Source organism: Anarhichas minor, unplaced genomic scaffold (genome assembly GCF_050575085.1).
Source record: "Anarhichas minor isolate MPS153535 unplaced genomic scaffold, ASM5057508v1 ptg000040l, whole genome shotgun sequence".
Classification (NCBI taxonomy): Eukaryota; Metazoa; Chordata; class Actinopteri; order Perciformes; family Anarhichadidae; genus Anarhichas; species Anarhichas minor.
Window position 1 is genome coordinate 4655678 of NW_027466486.1, and position 16017 is coordinate 4671694.

The 16017-nt window shown below is 41.4% G+C and overlaps 3 protein-coding genes and 1 non-coding gene across 13 annotated transcripts in view; 1 reads left to right on the forward strand and 3 right to left on the reverse strand.

The window, feature by feature from the left end:
* pcnt (pericentrin) overlaps nt 1-2276 on the reverse strand; it is a 32493-nt gene extending 30217 nt beyond the window's left edge. For 7 of the 10 annotated variants that reach the window (XM_076108462.1, XM_076108469.1, XM_076108461.1 and 4 more), the window contains exons 1-2: nt 2089-2276; nt 1250-1279 (exon numbers count right to left, since the gene is read on the reverse strand). In XM_076108462.1, the coding sequence (XP_075964577.1) occupies nt 1250-1279; nt 2089-2136 (78 nt within the window). In that variant the 5' untranslated portion in view covers nt 2137-2276. The remainder of the gene's footprint in view (nt 1-1249; nt 1280-2088) is intronic. The other 3 variants (XM_076108470.1, XM_076108468.1, XM_076108465.1) reach the window with 1 other exon arrangement.
* A 1174-nt stretch (nt 2277-3450) lies between these two features.
* Nucleotides 3451-5411, forward strand: cunh21orf58 (chromosome unknown C21orf58 homolog). The gene is made up of 8 exons (XM_076107741.1): nt 3451-3495; nt 3615-3672; nt 3841-3914; nt 4149-4296; nt 4496-4633; nt 4708-4847; nt 4949-5180; nt 5277-5411. Exons 1-8 carry the CDS (start codon nt 3451-3453, stop codon nt 5357-5359), a joined length of 918 nt encoding a protein of 305 aa, XP_075963856.1. The 3' UTR covers nt 5360-5411.
* Nucleotides 5412-5690: 279 nt separating this feature from the next.
* On the reverse strand, nt 5691-5763 carry trnak-uuu (transfer RNA lysine (anticodon UUU)). The gene has a single exon. It is a non-coding gene; the product is annotated as a tRNA-Lys (tRNA).
* A 301-nt stretch (nt 5764-6064) lies between these two features.
* atg9a (ATG9 autophagy related 9 homolog A (S. cerevisiae)) lies at nt 6065-14855 on the reverse strand. Its single transcript, XM_076107740.1, has 20 exons — nt 14689-14855; nt 14355-14410; nt 13620-13771; nt 13446-13489; nt 13243-13307; nt 12981-13130; nt 12659-12800; nt 12416-12556; nt 12164-12284; nt 11792-11967; nt 11572-11694; nt 11132-11319; nt 10432-10585; nt 9521-9700; nt 9138-9344; nt 8737-8972; nt 8391-8508; nt 7968-8238; nt 7634-7782; nt 6065-7531 (listed from the first exon to the last, which is right to left on the reverse strand). Exons 3-20 carry the CDS (start codon nt 13720-13722, stop codon nt 7523-7525), a joined length of 2577 nt encoding a protein of 858 aa, XP_075963855.1. The 5' UTR covers nt 13723-13771; nt 14355-14410; nt 14689-14855; the 3' UTR covers nt 6065-7522.
* Between the last annotated feature and the right edge of the window lie 1162 nt (nt 14856-16017).

Sequence of the window (16017 nt, forward strand, 5' to 3'; positions counted from 1 at the left end):
AAACTCCCTGCCACAGCCACAACGTTACAGTGCAGAGGGATCCACAAACTCTGGATAGGGGCTGGCATGTGTCTCGGCTAAGAGGAAGAGGGTGGAGACTGGGAGATGCATTCACATGGAGAGGAGGAGACAGGGCTCCAGCATCTGTGTGTGTGTGCATGCTCAATACCAACCGAGATTGCATGGCACCGGGAGAGCTACTTGTTGCTTTGTGTGATGAGTCACATGCAGGTGCATGACAACACCGTGTGCATTTGAGCCGATGTTTATTCCGATGACATGTTATAAAACCACATTCTGGATTTGCTTTGTTCTCCCGTTTAGCGCCACTCGATGCATCCACCACCATACCATCTTCCTCTTTTGACTCCAAAAACCAAAAAGCTTTGCGTAAAAAACAATCATTCCCTCAACTCCACCACACTTTAATCTCTTCCCACCTCCCATTGTTTCATCTGCGGTTATACCCATTATCCCTTAAAGCCCCACCCTTCATGTCCTTCCATCACCCTGTCCACCGCCTCCGCCCGCCTGCCACAACACACATCACGTCTCAGAGAGACATATTAGCCAGATGAGCATTGTTTAGCCCAAGGCCGTTTCTGAGAGTCTGACTAACCGGCTAGATGCAGCTCATTGTGGCCACATCGGATGTTACTGAAGGCTTCTTGTGTGTTCTCAACAATGTCAACACCAAGACTCCTCACAGTATCTTATGTATGTTTGTTTGTCGGTCTGTCCGCGTGTGTAATTTGTATACATACATGCCTTGCATTGGGAGGGAAAAATAAAAATCTGAGCTTTTTAGTGCACCCAATACAGTAAAGGCAACTGACAGCACTGCATTGCCATAGCAACACCATTCATGTGAAGTGCAAGTGCATGGTGTTGAACCTTGAAGCCAAATCTCATGGGCTCACTGCACCACCTGATGGCCTGCAACCAGCATGACAGTGCATGCGAGGTGCGCAACTACATTAGACATTGAAATTTGCAAATGCAAAAACATGATTTGCTTTCAAGGTTACAGTCTTGATCATCTGTGTTGAGAGTCATTCTTTTAATCTCGGAAAACTGAAAGCCAATATAAAAGAAGAAGAAGAAGAAGAAGAAGGCACTGATTTCCCAGCCAAGAGAAACAACAAAACAAAAAGCAAGAAGACCTAAATCACAAAGAAATAATGTCCATTAACCCACGATCCCATGACAAAGTCGAACGTCTCTGCCAGTCACCAGTTTCTATACTTACCAACTGGCGTCTGGGCATATTTGAGGATTTCTGTCGTAAGGAATATCAGTGGTTCAGTTGATATTATGCATCATATTGATGCACATACGTTTTGAAAGAGGCCTACAATGAGCTGGAAGTGAACTACAAAAATCAAAGAAATACAATTCAATAAGACACTCTGAACACGTTAGTAAGGTAGCAGTTTTAAACGTGGCCTGGTTATCAATACAGGGGAGGCCATTCTTAATTATTGGCCCATTACTAATATGGCCTCCAACCGAAGTAACACTATATCTTAAGAACATAATGCCATCTGCTCTTGTAAGTGTTATATACTATCTTTCTAAAAAGCTGTGGGAAGCTTAAAAGAAAATAATGAGAAAAGGTCAACATCTAACATTGGGATTGTAAATTGTCATTTTATTGTTTTAAAAGGCTGAAACTGCAACATTAACTATTTTACAGGTGAGAAACAAATCTTTCTGTACCTGCTGGACTCAGTGTACATGAACTAAGAAGTGATTAAACTCATTAACTATATAGATATAGTTATATAGCTAGATATATGTTAGTAACGCTGCCCCATAAATATTATTGTTATCGTTAGCTCAGTGCAATCTCAGCTAATGATCAACCCGCAGCATAAGCGCGGCAAATGAATAAAGTTACGTGTAACGTTACTTGTAACTTAACGGGCAAATATTATCTAAGCAACGATAAACCAAACGTACGACATGTTGGAGGTGGGTGTAGTCAACACTGGACAAACTATGACAAAGCTATGACAAAAGAGTTGGCTATCGTTAACCTAACTGCTAGCATTCAGTGTTAGCGTGCGTTAAATATTAGCAACAAACCGTCGCTCTTCCAGCTTCTATTTTCCTCTGCCGTTCATCGTCATCCATCTCTTGTCTTGAATCAAACAGTTAAAAGTATAGGACATACGTCCTAATTCAAGTTAAAAGCACACCAGACCTTCACTTGTAGCATAAGTTGGCTAAAACAAAATCTTGAGCTTCCTTTAGAACTCAACTGTCAACAGACAACATTCAATATGGCCGCCAAGGCATCTAAGCTCCGCCCTTATCGAGTTCTTCTGAACGGCCGGACCAATCAAATTACTACATTCCACATATTCAGCCAATGGTGTTCGCGTTGGTTAAATATATTCCAATCTCTTGAACGTCGTTCAAAAACTAGTCAAGTCGACCAATCAAATGGCTGCGTCAAATCACCAATCTCGGATTGACGGATTTTATAGCCAATCAGGATAGGCCAATACAAACCATGCCTCCACTCACTTCTTTGTTTTGAAAGTGAAATTAGATAGATAGATAGATAGATAGATAGATAGATAGATAGATAGATAGATAGATAGATAGATAGATAGATAGATAGATCGTTACTGCAATAAAAATAGCAGAGGAAAACAATTATAATATAAAAATGCACAATATATACAATAAAATAGAATAATATTAATTTAACTAACTAACAATAGTAGTAGTGCAAAGTAGTGCAAAGTTTTTAAGATTCAACTAAACAAACAACAGTGTAACGGTGTTATAGTTGTGTGATTGATTTGGCCAGAGGTGATTTATTATAAAGTCTTATTGCAGTGGGCAATTTACGGAGTCCTCCACTGTCTGATGAGCTTCTATGACGATGGAACAGCGTAGTTTATGGCAACTGAGGTGTGTTTGCAATAAAGTACGTCTTAAAAATGTGTTGAAAAGTTACCACCATTCATTATCCATATCTTTCTAGTTGAAAGAAATTCGGAATATAGGCCTAACTTAGCAGAATATATATATCTGATAATTTACAGTGCGTGACTGTACCTCATTTGGGCACTGTAGCCTGGGCTTTACATGGCCAGTCTTTAAAAAAAAATACAATCAATAGCAAATGGAATTTAAACGAATTAGGCGAGGATATATGATGTTGAAAGTCTTACTCCCTCTTCTCTTTCTCAGCATAGAAACCAAATAGTTACTCAAGTAAACAGGTGTGTCCCCAGGCAACCACTGTCTGGCTTTAGTCTTGACTCAAATAAACACACCAAGTCTGTGTGACTCCAAATGCCAAGATTTCAGGTAAATTAGACTTTAAAAGCATATACTTGCATTGCATGTTTGTCTAGTATTTCAATCATGTTCATTCCAGCACGCAGAAAATCTTAAAATAACACTTGTGTAATCTTTTAGCATGGCACATGTATGGTTGATCAAATGACGAGACTCAAACTAAAACAGCTGGAGAAGGTAATTGGTCATTTAGCATTCTCAAGTGAAAATAGTTCAACTTCATTTTTGTTCTGCTTTTCTTGAGAATGTTATATCAAAATCTTAATTTGAATCTTAAATATTCTTTACATTTCTAGAGACTGGAAAATGAAAAGCACAATATGGACGATAAAGCAGAGTCTACTCAGTCTGCAAGTATGAATTCCCATGGCAAGTGAAAAATATATTATAACATACTTTAAATACACTCAGTGGTCAAATGAACCTGTTATAAAATGAAAAAAGTAGAAGACATTTTATTTTCACACCAAGATATTTGAGCAAGAGGGGAAAGTTTCTGAGAGAATTTGATTTTGTGTTCAGGGAGTTATGATGGACATCTAGATCAACTGCAATGTGCACTGAGGCGAAAGCAGGACCTACTGAAAAGACTCAGGGTTTGTACAAAATATTTATCTTTGTATTCATGGAATACAAACTTGTATTTATTAATGTATTTATATAATTTCTTACGTGCCATACATTCAGACAGTAAGATGAAGACTACAAAACTAGAGGAAGATATTCCCAATAAGTTAGAACAATTAACTAATGTTTTTCCCATGTCTTGTCATTGTGTGAAGCGTGTAATTGTTAGTGTTTTGTTGGCATTTGGTATCTTTTGTGTATAGGAGCAGCACATATTAGAGGACCTCAACAGACCTCACACCTGGGGAGGGTCACACAAAAAGTGCAAGTCACATTTCTTCACTTCCCTTCCACCGCTCCCACTCCACCAGAGACACTCTGCATTAATCTCAAAAACACCCCAATCCCCAGATCTGCTGTTTCTATGTGGTCTGTTAAGTGTATTTAATCTTCTACTCCTCCTCCCGATCCCCTTCTTCGCTTCTATTTTTAGCCCTATTATTTCCTTTTACATGTTATTTATACTGACACTGCCATAGCAGACTGACTTACAATGAGTTCAAGTGGTGTAAGAATAGTGCAAATTAAATATGCAAAATATGCAATTATTCCCCCCCCCCCCCGCCTTTATCTCTCTCTGCAGCTATACCCCAGCAGCCTGCCTCCATAATACAACAGCTGCCACAACATCAGCCTCTGATTACTCAGATTCCCTACCCGGCACTACGCTCAGGCAGCATCAAAGAGGGTATGCAACAGCAAACAGAACACTATCTTATTTAAATATCGCTGTATTCAAATATGTGTGTATTTTTCTGATAGACATGGTGGAATTGATGCTGATGCAAAATGCCCAGATGCACCAGACCATAATGCACAATATGATGCTGAAAGCCATGCCTCCTATGTTGCCACCTGGAGTGCCCTGTTACTGTGCCCCTCAAACTACATATCTTGGGCAGGTACACAAAAACACACAACACCCTCTCAAAGCCTTAACTCTGACCCTTTACAAAAATTGTCATCGCTGTCTCTCAAGAAAGTCCCAAATCTGTATTTTCAGGATAGTTACCAGGGAAACCACATTTTTGTCAGGCCAGATGTTAAACCAAGAGGAAGTGCTGTACATCATCATCATCATCATCATCATCACTATGGTACTACCCCTGCAGCACCACAGCTGCCTCCCATCAGCCACCCTACATGGCCACCAGAGGTGTCATCTGTCCTAACAGGACAAGCAGGAGGACATCTACCCTCGAAACAGCCCCTCTCACACTCCCACCACTCAATGCGTAAGGTTCACTGAGAGCACACAGGTATTTTGTGTCTAGTATTTCAACCAATACATTTTTACTGACAAAAACTATTTTATGTGTGTGTTTTTGCAGGACTCAGATTTCTCTCTGAGAGTGCCCCGTTGTCTCAAACTCAAACTGCTTGGCACAGAGAGACCTCGGAAGTGAAGCCCTGACTGCATAAGACTGGTCAAACATAAATCTTAAAAGGAACAAAAAAAAGTTTAAAAATATTAACGCGATATTCTAACAATTAACATTAAATAAAGCAATTCGAAAATGAAGTAACGTTTGGTCAAAGTGATATGTATAGCACAATAGTTGTTAAATTAATATTGAGAGTTCCTTCATAGAGCAATTGGAGATGGGACGCAGGAGAAAAAGTATAGTCACCCGAAACGGGTTTTGAACCCTTGACCCTGGCCAGGAATAGATGTCCGATGCTCTGGATGCTCTACCTACAGAGATCTCCTAAAATGGAGATGGGACGCAAGAGAAAAATACTATCGCCCGAACAGGGACTTGAACCCTGGACCCTCAGATTAAAAGTCTGATGCTCTACCGACTGAGCTATCCGGGCTTCGACCGAGAAAGATATTAGACGTTATAAGAACACAATACATAATAAAACTAATCTTCTTTGCATGACATTCCATCAATAAATGCCTTATAAGCGTTGTTAGCAGCTAACAGTAGCTAGCGACCCACAGTAACCTAGTTAGCCGCCGTATGCTAACTTAGGCTAAGCTAACGCCAATGTGAAATGCAACTAAATATTATGCATATTCAGTCAAGTCACTATCCGTGTCATTTTATCTTGGCAGTTACTTTTTCAGTCTACACTAAATCATTGCACCATTGCTTTGTCTTTAATTGAGGAATTTACAGCTGTACCAAAACTTTATTCACAACGGTCAATCATCATGGCACATCCCTTTGATAAATAAAATAATTAAGTTATACATACTTACAAAAACATACAAATAATCCAAGTTAAGTGACACCCTCTCCATTAACAGATTATTAAAGTGCATAATTCTTCTTTTAAAGAATTGCAGCTTAATGACAACAATGAGAACGGGGGAAAGTCATGCTGTTAATTAACAGGATGTGGAGGATGGTCATTCTTCTTGGGGGGTGAGTTCCAACTCTTTAAAAGAATGTGTTTATGATGGTCATGCACTTGTGCTTGAGGGTATTTTGTATCGCACAGAAGTCAATATACATGCTTGAAATAGCCTTGTCTTTTTGAAAAACAATGACCGGTAAACAATAAAAACCCCGGGTTAAATCAGATTAGAATGTGTTTGCATACAGCACGTCTGACTACACATCACAACATGTTGGCCTTTTAATTGTGTAAATTTGATTATTTAATTAAACTGAATGATTGTTGTGTGACGTAATCTGATAATATATATTTACACAGTGCACGAGATCTACGCTGTACAAGTATATATTCTGAACAAGAATCTGTGCAAACTGAGCTAGACTCTGGAAAAGTTTCTGAACATTTGAGAAAATTCACATGAACTGTGTTATGCAATACATGCAGAAAGAAATCCAGAAATCCCTCAGGGTTTAAATCGTGTTCCAAAATGTCAGGTGATTTTGATACAATTAGAGGCCTTCATATGTTTTGCGAAGAGGCAGAATGTCAGCTGAAATACAGAGCACAGGGTGGGACACATAGCCTCCCGCTACTGGTACAATAACAGATTCCCAAAATGAAAGTCATTGTGTTACCAGCATCGTTCTCAACACATTTTGGTGAATGCTGGTATTGTTAGAGAGACATCATACATTCTTCAAATTTCACCTCTCATGTCATCTGATTTGTAAAAGAGGGAAAAATACAGATAGCACAATTAGGATTATTATGATCACATTGTGAGCAAATTGGTATGTATTTTTCTACAGCGGCACAGTGCAAAGAATGAAGTGTTCACACGTTTCAGTAATACATGCACTTTGATGATGTAATCTTTTGACATTATAAAAGAGCGTAGCGTAATCTGATGGTATCGATGGCTATTATAAATAACTTGATCCTGTAGGTCCTCTTCTGATCCACAATTCCGATATTTACCCTGTTTAGGCATGTAGTAAGTCATATAGTATCTTTGAATGGTGGATGGTGGCATCAGTCGTAACTTGACCAGGTGAATTCCCCCGTTAAGTGTTTGTAGGAATCACGGTGCACCGCTCTTGCACATGTCCATCTCCATCTGCGTCAGATCAGACGGTAAGTCCTGGGAAAAGGTTAAGGTCAGGGACGAGGATGTGTATCTGGATATCTGTGGAGTTGTGGGACGCTGATACTCATTCACATAGCTCGGTTATGTAATCTAAAGTGAGAGAAGGAGGAAAAAAAATATATTTAAATTATACTTTCAGTGCCATCAGGCAAATTAACATCGTCCTTCCAATCACACACATACAGCATTCACCTTGTGTATGTAAGGAGGCATGTCATCCTCCGAGCTCTCCTCTGGTAGTGTGTCGTGGCGCCGCGGTGCCGCCTGACCCTCCTCTGCCCACCCTCCCATGGGCACACCACGGGCTGACCTCACTACTTTCCCCCCTGCACCAAAAGAGTCTGGAAAACAGAAGGGCACAGACAGCGGAGTTGAAAAGTACTTCTTAAGAAGAACGTTTGGATGATGGGCTTTTTGTATGGCACAGAAGTCATTCAAAAATATTTACAAAAAAATGACATTTAAAAGAATTACATTCAAATGTATGTGGTGTGAAAGATGGAGAGACAATCAAAAAGATGGGTACCTGTGGGGTATCCACTATGACGCCGCTGGCCGCTGCTGTGTGATGACGCCCCCTCCCGGCCCAGGGTGGTACTGCCGATGGCTGAAGCTGACGTGGGAATGGCACTGGGACTGGGAACTGTGGTGGGGAAAGTGTGTGAGCGAGGGAAATGTCTGGAGTGTGGGTTGGGTTCGCTCCTCACTTCATCAGGGATGCTGTCACTGCTTTCGTCGCTCTCCTGCCTGTGCCACGTGTGACGGGATAGCTCGCCACGGGACTGCTGCTTGTGTAGCTACAGGGGGGAAAAAATAGAGAGGAGGAAGAATGGGTAGGACCAAAGACGGAGAAGTTTGGGGAGATATATGAGAAGACAAATGTGGCAACACAAACTTCATTCAGTTTTGTCCTCTACTCTGTTCCCCACACACGCTCACTCCCAATTACCTCATGCATGTAGAGTGCGTGGATGCTCATCTCAGTGGAGGCGTACTCAGACAGGAACAAACTGGTGAGTTGACCCTCCCATGCACTGCTGCCTGAGCTCACAGTCCGGGCATCCGTCCTATAGAGGAGAAAATGCAAAAAAGAGGAGAAAATGTGGACACAAAGGAGGAGATAGGGATGAGAAGATGAGAGTATTGCTTATAAATTAAGGTTTAAACTAGGATATAACGATATTTTGCACTTTGAACTGTGAGTTAGCCTCCAGTTCATATTTAGTGTTGTACAGAAAGATGTAGCCTCAAAAGGAATGAAGTTGGGGCATGATTCAGAAGGAGAATGTTCTCACCCAGAGCCTGCCATTGCTTTGCTCATGGTAGACGTGTTGCCCGAAGCCCTGTGAGCTGCACTTAAGCTGCCTCTCAGGTGAAGACTACTGCTGATTGGGGAAAGGGAGCGTAAGGCAGATGCCCCATCGCTTAAGCCAGCTGCTGCTGCAGAGATGCTCAAAGAGCCATCTCTGCCGAAGTGAATGGAGGTCAGTGTGGAGGGACCCACCAAAAGGTTTGCAATGAGGCTCCTTGGCTGCAAGAGAGAGAGAGAGAGAGAGAGAGAGAGAGAGAGAGAGAGAGAGAGAGAGAGAGAAGGGCAAGAGACGAGAGAGTAACTCAAATTTAGCCTCTATAAACGATGGAATTTAACTTATGACCACTGTGATACTGAAGCATGAATGTTGGTTTATCCCTGTACCTCAGACTCGGACAGTGAGAGTGGATGTGTGTCTGCCCCTGTGGCCTCTCTGTGAACTCGCTCTTTCAACTGGCTGATGAAGTGTGTGGTCTCCTGGGGAGGCTGCCACTGGGGGTTGGTGATGGCAAAGTGCATCAGAGACAACTCTGTCTTCCCATCCTCTGCCTGTTGGTAGATAGACGCCTCTGTCTTCCCCGCTGACATCCACTACAGAGGGAGGAGGGAGGGTCAACCCACAGATGCACACACTTGACTCTTATTTCACTTGTATTTCAATCTAATGCATGTCACACAGTCTAAAGATAAGTCATTCGGGTATTTTTCAAGTGCGTTTTCAATCGGTGTATGTCTGTGTGGCTGCACTTCATGTGGCCGTCCCTCACCGCAGGGTGTCCGTGCTGCCTGATGTCCATCTGGGCAAAGGAACAAGTGTCTCCTACCCCGACCACCTCCACAGTGAAGTTCCTGAAGAAATCAATGATCTCCAGAGACTTCCTCCTCAGAGAGAAGATCAGGATGATTGGGGTCACGACTGGACTCATCAGCTCCTCTAGAATAAACACCTTGAGGAAAAACAGCGGGGAAAGGTTGACACTGTACACTCAGGTAGCCGAGTAGGGTTCAGCAATCACACCAACGGTATCCTGAGCCTCTGATTCGCAAGTTGAGTGTGTTATGTAAATGAAATCTTGAGGAACTGACTTCATGATTTAAGATTCAAAATCTGGACAGTGTAGACAATCTGAGAGTGTAGAGGGAATCTCTTCCCTTAACAAATACAAGGTGCTTCCTCAGAATAACACTACTGCTTCAGTGGATCTTCTTCAGAGCCAACAGCAGAAATCTTTAGTTTTACTCTCTTTAGATATGAATGCAAATAACAGAATGAGGGTAATTAGAGAAAAGAAGCTGTGTGTACTCAGATAATATTCTCTAGAAAAATAGCAGTTATAGAAATAGATGTTCAGAGAGGATTTGACAAAATAACTATGTCTTTTTCACAGCAGGCATTTTGAGTTGTCATAGTGTAAGTAATAACATTATTGATGGCTTGAATGCATTTATAACTGTCCCAGACAGCCATGTCCATGAGCCAGTTCACACACTAGCAGGGAAACTGAAACCGGCATTATCTAAAAGGATTACATCCACCATTAATGTTAATTAATTACACCTCATATTTTTCGTGTTATGACATGTTAAAATGTCTACCATGTATAAAACACAGTTTCGATAAGTTACTTCCCGTGTGATTACTCTTGATATTTATTCCCAGTTCAGTATCCATACTCACTGCTTTGTACTGGAAGAGCTGGGAGAACTGGTCACGAGTCTCATATCCATGTGCATTGCCCTGCCAGTGGTCAGGCATGTAGTGGATATGAGCCAGGATAACCCTCAACAGCTGCTCAGGACAAAACACCATGTGCTTATCTGGGATAAATGATCTGAAGAGACAGAGACACAGAGGTGATGGAGAAGAAGTCTTACAACTTAAAGAGGTTAAATATTTAACTAGTTTGTGGAAAAGTGCTTGATAAATAATCCTGTCGGATAGGCTCTTGAATATCTTGGATTGTTGAATGTACAAAATAAAATTATACAGATATAGAACTGGGTTTTCTTGTTCCCAAATATCTAATTATTTCAATCAAGAGGTTTTAAAAGATTTCAGATAGTTGAGAGCTACTTAAGGAAGGAAACCCTCTTATACTCATCCGTTATAGAGCAGAATAAGCTGCAGGAGAGCATTAAAGGGATTACGAGTCTGGGTAGCTTTGAAAAGGGCAATAAAGAAATGGCTAATTGTTAACAGCCCGAACATCCCACGTAGTTAAAGATTTGTGTCTAATATTCTGATTCTGATGTTCAGTTTTATGGTGACGATGGTAATAACTTAACACTTAACAATGATATAATTATATGTTTGTACTATCTTTTTTTAGTTGTATCAGAAAAGCCGACGGACTAACTGGGTGACATTACTCCCCTACCTGCAGACTGTGATACACACTCCGAGCAGAGTGATCGATGAGAGGACATGTTCCACCGCGAGAACGTCCTCGTCATAGATAGTCAGGGCGATGAGGACGGCCAGAAGAGACCCGGCAAAAAACGCTACATTTTTGGCAACCACCGTCAGCAGTGGCGAGAGGAAACAGTTCATATACTTGGATGCAGGCTGAAGGAAACAAAAGGAACAAAGGAAGAGGAAGAGAAACGGGAGGAAGTAGATTTAATTATTAACTTTACAGGCAGTTGATGAGAGGCACCGGTATCAGTATTAAGAGCAAGATATTAATACAAAACCATGTTATTGTTAAGTGATGTTTTTGCACTGCCACGTAGAGGACATGTTTATAAAATGTATCAGAGGACAAGCAACTAAGGAGCATCAACTGGTGGCAGGAGACAAGCTACCATCTCATCTGACCTTGTATCCTTTGCTGAGGCGTGACATGAGCTCATGGTCCAACTCATTAAAGTGCCGCAGGTAACATCGACCATACAGAGACCAGCACCTCGCTCCCAGAGAACCAGGCTCTCGCTTGATCACCTAGGCACACACACACACACAACAAACTATTGTCTGGAGCACTAAATGAGAACATAAAATGTAGAAGGTTTTGTGTGTGTGTATGTGAACCACTTACCTCTGTATAACTAAAGAAGGCGTAGAGAATCTGCCACACCAGAATGACTGGACACAGCAGCAGGTTGGCAACCCCAATCCACAGGATACGGGATGCTAGCCTGTCGGCCAGCTCAAGCCTGTTACCTCCTCTCTTGTACTCTGATTTCAGGCTCCACTCGTTCTCAAACAGAGAGCCTACAGAGCAACCAAGGATAAAAACCAAAGGGAAGTAAAAGAGAATGCTCCTTTGTAATTCTAAACCTTGACAAATAGGCAAATATATAAGCGTGTGCATGCAAATGGTTCCTTTCACCTGAATATGACACCATAGAAAGACAGACAAACACATGCTGTGCATAGAAAATTAATCACATCGTCAACACGGACGCACCTGGCCCCCAAAAGAAGATGAGCTCAAAGTTGTATTTGAGACCCCGGGTGTAGAACACAGACTCCCCAAGTGCAGGAAGTCGAAATCGCACAGGAAGGAGTGATTTATTCACCATGGCCACCTTGAGAAGTGCAGGAAGAACGTTTTGGTTTGAGGTCACACTGTTCTGTTGTGTTTGCAAGTAGCCGCATCAGACATGAATAGTTCAGAAACCAAACAGTGGGATTAAGATGTCATCACAAGCGGACAAACCATGTAGTTTTTAAAGCGGAGGATGCGGTGGTAAATGTCAAGCTCTGTCAGCTCTTTTTTATGGATGCAGATCTGGTGCTCCTTCTGGATCTCCACTATCCGGGCCTGAACCTCCTGCCATGTTGCATAGGGAAGTTCTGACTGAAAAGTAAAAAAAGCACCAGTTGGTACAATAAATGTAAACAATGCCAGCAAATAAAATATTCAATACCCTTCTAAAACAAACGTCTTTGTCTGTCTCACCATGGTCATCTTGAGTGCGTTGATGTAGAAGGATCGGATCTCCCAGTAGCAGCAGACGTTGTAGATGAATTTGACCAGGCGATGTAGCCAAAACACCCCAGAGATTATCAACACGAAGATCACAAACGCATTGTCTCGGATCCTGCGGGAGAAGATATTCACTTTTATAATTCAAAGACGTATACATCCAACTGCATTAAGGTCTCCCGACATACTGAGAACATCTTAAACATTCATGTTTGAGTGTCGATGGTTCTTTATCTCACAAACACAATCACAACACAAGAAATAATCATTGACTAAATGACAGTGTCACACTCACCGGGCACTGCAGACATCCACCGGGAGGAAGGCATCGGGCAAGGTGACTTTAGATGAATCGGTGTGATTTACAAACTTGTTGGCGAAGAGTATGTCATAGTCCACACAGTTAGCCAGGAACACCGTGAAGCCGACCACAAACAGCAATTGACTGCAAGGAGAAAGAGAGAAAGAGGAGAGAAGGTGCTACATCAAGCTCTGCCATATACGGACTTCTTACAGACAGACACAAAAACATAGTTCCTGATGGATAGGATACATACACCAGCTCAAAGATCTCTCCCAGCAGCATACAGGTGAATCCATTCTTCTGGTGCAGATTATAGACGTAACGGATGTTAAGGAATATTGTGAATGTATCTGAGGTTAGCAACACAATTTGTATTAAAAGCAACAATTCATGCATCATGGACATTAAGGACACAACACATTAGGAACACATGCCAAATCCACGTAAAAAGGATATTCTCTGGAAAAACAGGTCCAGGTTTTCTATATGGTGCCATTGGGCTGCAAAATATGTATTACAACATTAGTAACAGTGTTGTTGTTAGTTAGCCATCACTATCAGTGTAATGTGTGTGTTATGTGTGTGTGATAACTTCATGATTTGTTTGTGATTTGCGTTCGCATGTCATACATTTGGCTCCCTCAGGCACGTGCATCAGCAGGTTCTCTTCTCCAGGCGGAGAGTCGCTGTAGGACGCCTCCAGTCGCTGGTACTCTGTGTCAAAGTGCGCCATAGTGACGGCAGCTTACGTCTCACCAGGTAGCGGAGCCCACTGCTACAGACTAGAGGCCAGAGAACGTCAGGGAGAGATGAGGGGAGGACAAGAGGGATGAAGGAACACATACGAGTAAACAGGACGAGGAAGAGGAGGGGAAGAAAAGAGGCCTTAGGAGAAAGGTTTACACCTCATATGATATGTCAATAATCAACTCATTCAATACTTACGCCCTGTATTATGGAAAACATGTAGTACAGACCACAGCCTCTCATGAAACCACCAAAGTTCCAAAAGAGACTCAACAGATTGTATTGACTCAAGACCAAGATTACATGGTTTAGAGTACAAACAATATATACAACACAATGATGACAAAACAATGGCACCCAACAGGAATGAAGTACAACAACAGTGTTAAGAAGCATCTTATTTTGGCTTACACAACAGAAACATCTAAATCTTATGGTGTGATAACTGTCCTTACACCACAAATCAGGGACTATCGTTATACATGTAAGTTAGTCTTTACTGTAGGTGGGAAGAGATACTAGATCATTGAAAGATCTATTAACTGGGGACACGTCTAACATACATATGCTGTCTCAAAGCAGAGCTATGGTGTATGTCAGAATCAGAAATTATCTTACCTCCATTGCAGTGCAGTACGTCCTCTCCAGCTGTGGTATTTACTCAACATTACCAGCTGTAAAAAAAAAAAGAGGAAGAGACATTTTCTAGGACCATAACAGACTGTAGGACCGGAGCTTTATGTCATATTTATTTTCGGAGGCAGTGCAGTACAGCACGAGGCTAAACCTAAAAACGAGATGAACGTTTGGGGGTTATTTGAAACAGGAAATTAACACGTCAGAGTACGAAGACGACACAGGAGAACCGATTCAGGTGTTGTTGTTGTCGTGGTTTTGACAGCACGGGCCTGCCTCCCTCTCAAAAAAACATGTCGCCGCATGGAGTTCTTACCGTTAGGTTCCTCCACCTCCGCAGCCTATCCCGGGATTTTTTTTTTTTTTTTTTAAAATCTAATACCCGTCTCGTTTTCGTTTTTCTTTGGCAGCCTCTCGAAGTCGGGAGTCATACACGAGCCAGTTTCATTTTCGAAACAGCTAGCCGTGTGACGTCTGTCATAGCTGTGGGGAAAGGGAGGTTATCCAATCAGAAAGAGAGTTCCCTAACGGTAAGAAGAGCCAACCAATCAGGTGCGGTCAGAGGCGGGCTCTTGGATTCGTGTTTTGTATATATGGACCGACACGCCTTGCGTGATGGGCCTCCTCGACGGGCTCCTCAGTTACAGTGATTTGTCTAATTAAATGGGTGTTTACTACCACCGCCTGGCCGTTTTAAGTAGCACTACAATACGGTTCTGTCATACTGCAAGTGTACTCTTGGTGATGCTGCTACATGAGGATTCTACATGTACATTAAAAACAATAACGTGGGACAATTCCTGTTATTACACAGATTTTTAATTGATTTTTGTCATCTATTGTTGTTTTACATCTTAAAAGGAGTCTTTAGAACATGACTTTTGATCAGCTGAACAACATTATCATATACAGTATGCACTGAAAGAAATTAAAATAATGGTAACTCTTTATTTTATTCGAATTATTTCCTCTAATATCTGAAACTTTTCAAGCAATATAGCAATATAAGGAAAATAGAGACAGTAGTCAGTTGATACACTTCCACAAATTAATTGATTTAAGGACCTTCAATTTGTGATTACTGTGTATTTTTGCTGTAGAGGCCTAAAATATACTATGTCCAAAATGAACAGCAGCCATTACCATGGATAATATGTCTGCTAGTTTCTGCTACTTAAACATTTTTTAAATACATTATTTCTATGTCAAATGAAGCTGAGAGCACACCAACTAAAGATCCTAATAACGTTCTTGGCAAATATTGAGATTCAGACTCAGATTGAGAAGTTGAGAATTAAAAGAGCAGCATGGCCTCTATATGTTTTGTTATTAATACCAAATAATGTGATCTCTTAAAGCTTTGCCTGTGCATCATATTTCTTTGAGCATACAGTAAATGGGCAGATGTAGATGACTCCATAGCACCAAGATGATGCTTTGCAAAGCCAAGCTCACCTTATGTTGCTCTGATGAATATAAGTGTGTTTTTCACACACAAACACCTGGCTAGTCAGTCCACACAAACAAAAAGACAAACAAACACGCAAACATATATGCTCATTGCACACAAAGTCATTAATGCTAACAGTCTGACAGGTTGGCAGCTCTCTGTGCTATATCTGTCTTTCTTTAACACCTCCACAAT

Bases quoted from the DNA above. Each gene is read 5' to 3' on its own strand.
- cunh21orf58 (XM_076107741.1), top strand. From the start codon at position 3,451: ATGGTTGATCAAATGACGAGACTCAAACTAAAACAGCTGGAGAAG. The intron at 3,915-4,148 runs GTTTGTACAAAA...TTTTGTGTATAG, and splicing joins ACCTACTGAAAAGACTCAGG to GAGCAGCACATATTAGAGGA. The intron at 4,848-4,948 runs GTACACAAAAAC...CTGTATTTTCAG, and splicing joins AAACTACATATCTTGGGCAG to GATAGTTACCAGGGAAACCA.
- atg9a (XM_076107740.1), bottom strand. From the start codon at position 13,722: ATGGCGCACTTTGACACAGAGTACCAGCGACTGGAGGCGTCCTACAGC. The intron at 8,973-9,137 runs GTACAGGGATAA...TCTCTCTTGCAG, and splicing joins TCTCACTGTCCGAGTCTGAG to CCAAGGAGCCTCATTGCAAA. The intron at 8,239-8,390 runs GTAATTGGGAGT...TCCCCCCTGTAG, and splicing joins ACGCACTCTACATGCATGAG to CTACACAAGCAGCAGTCCCG.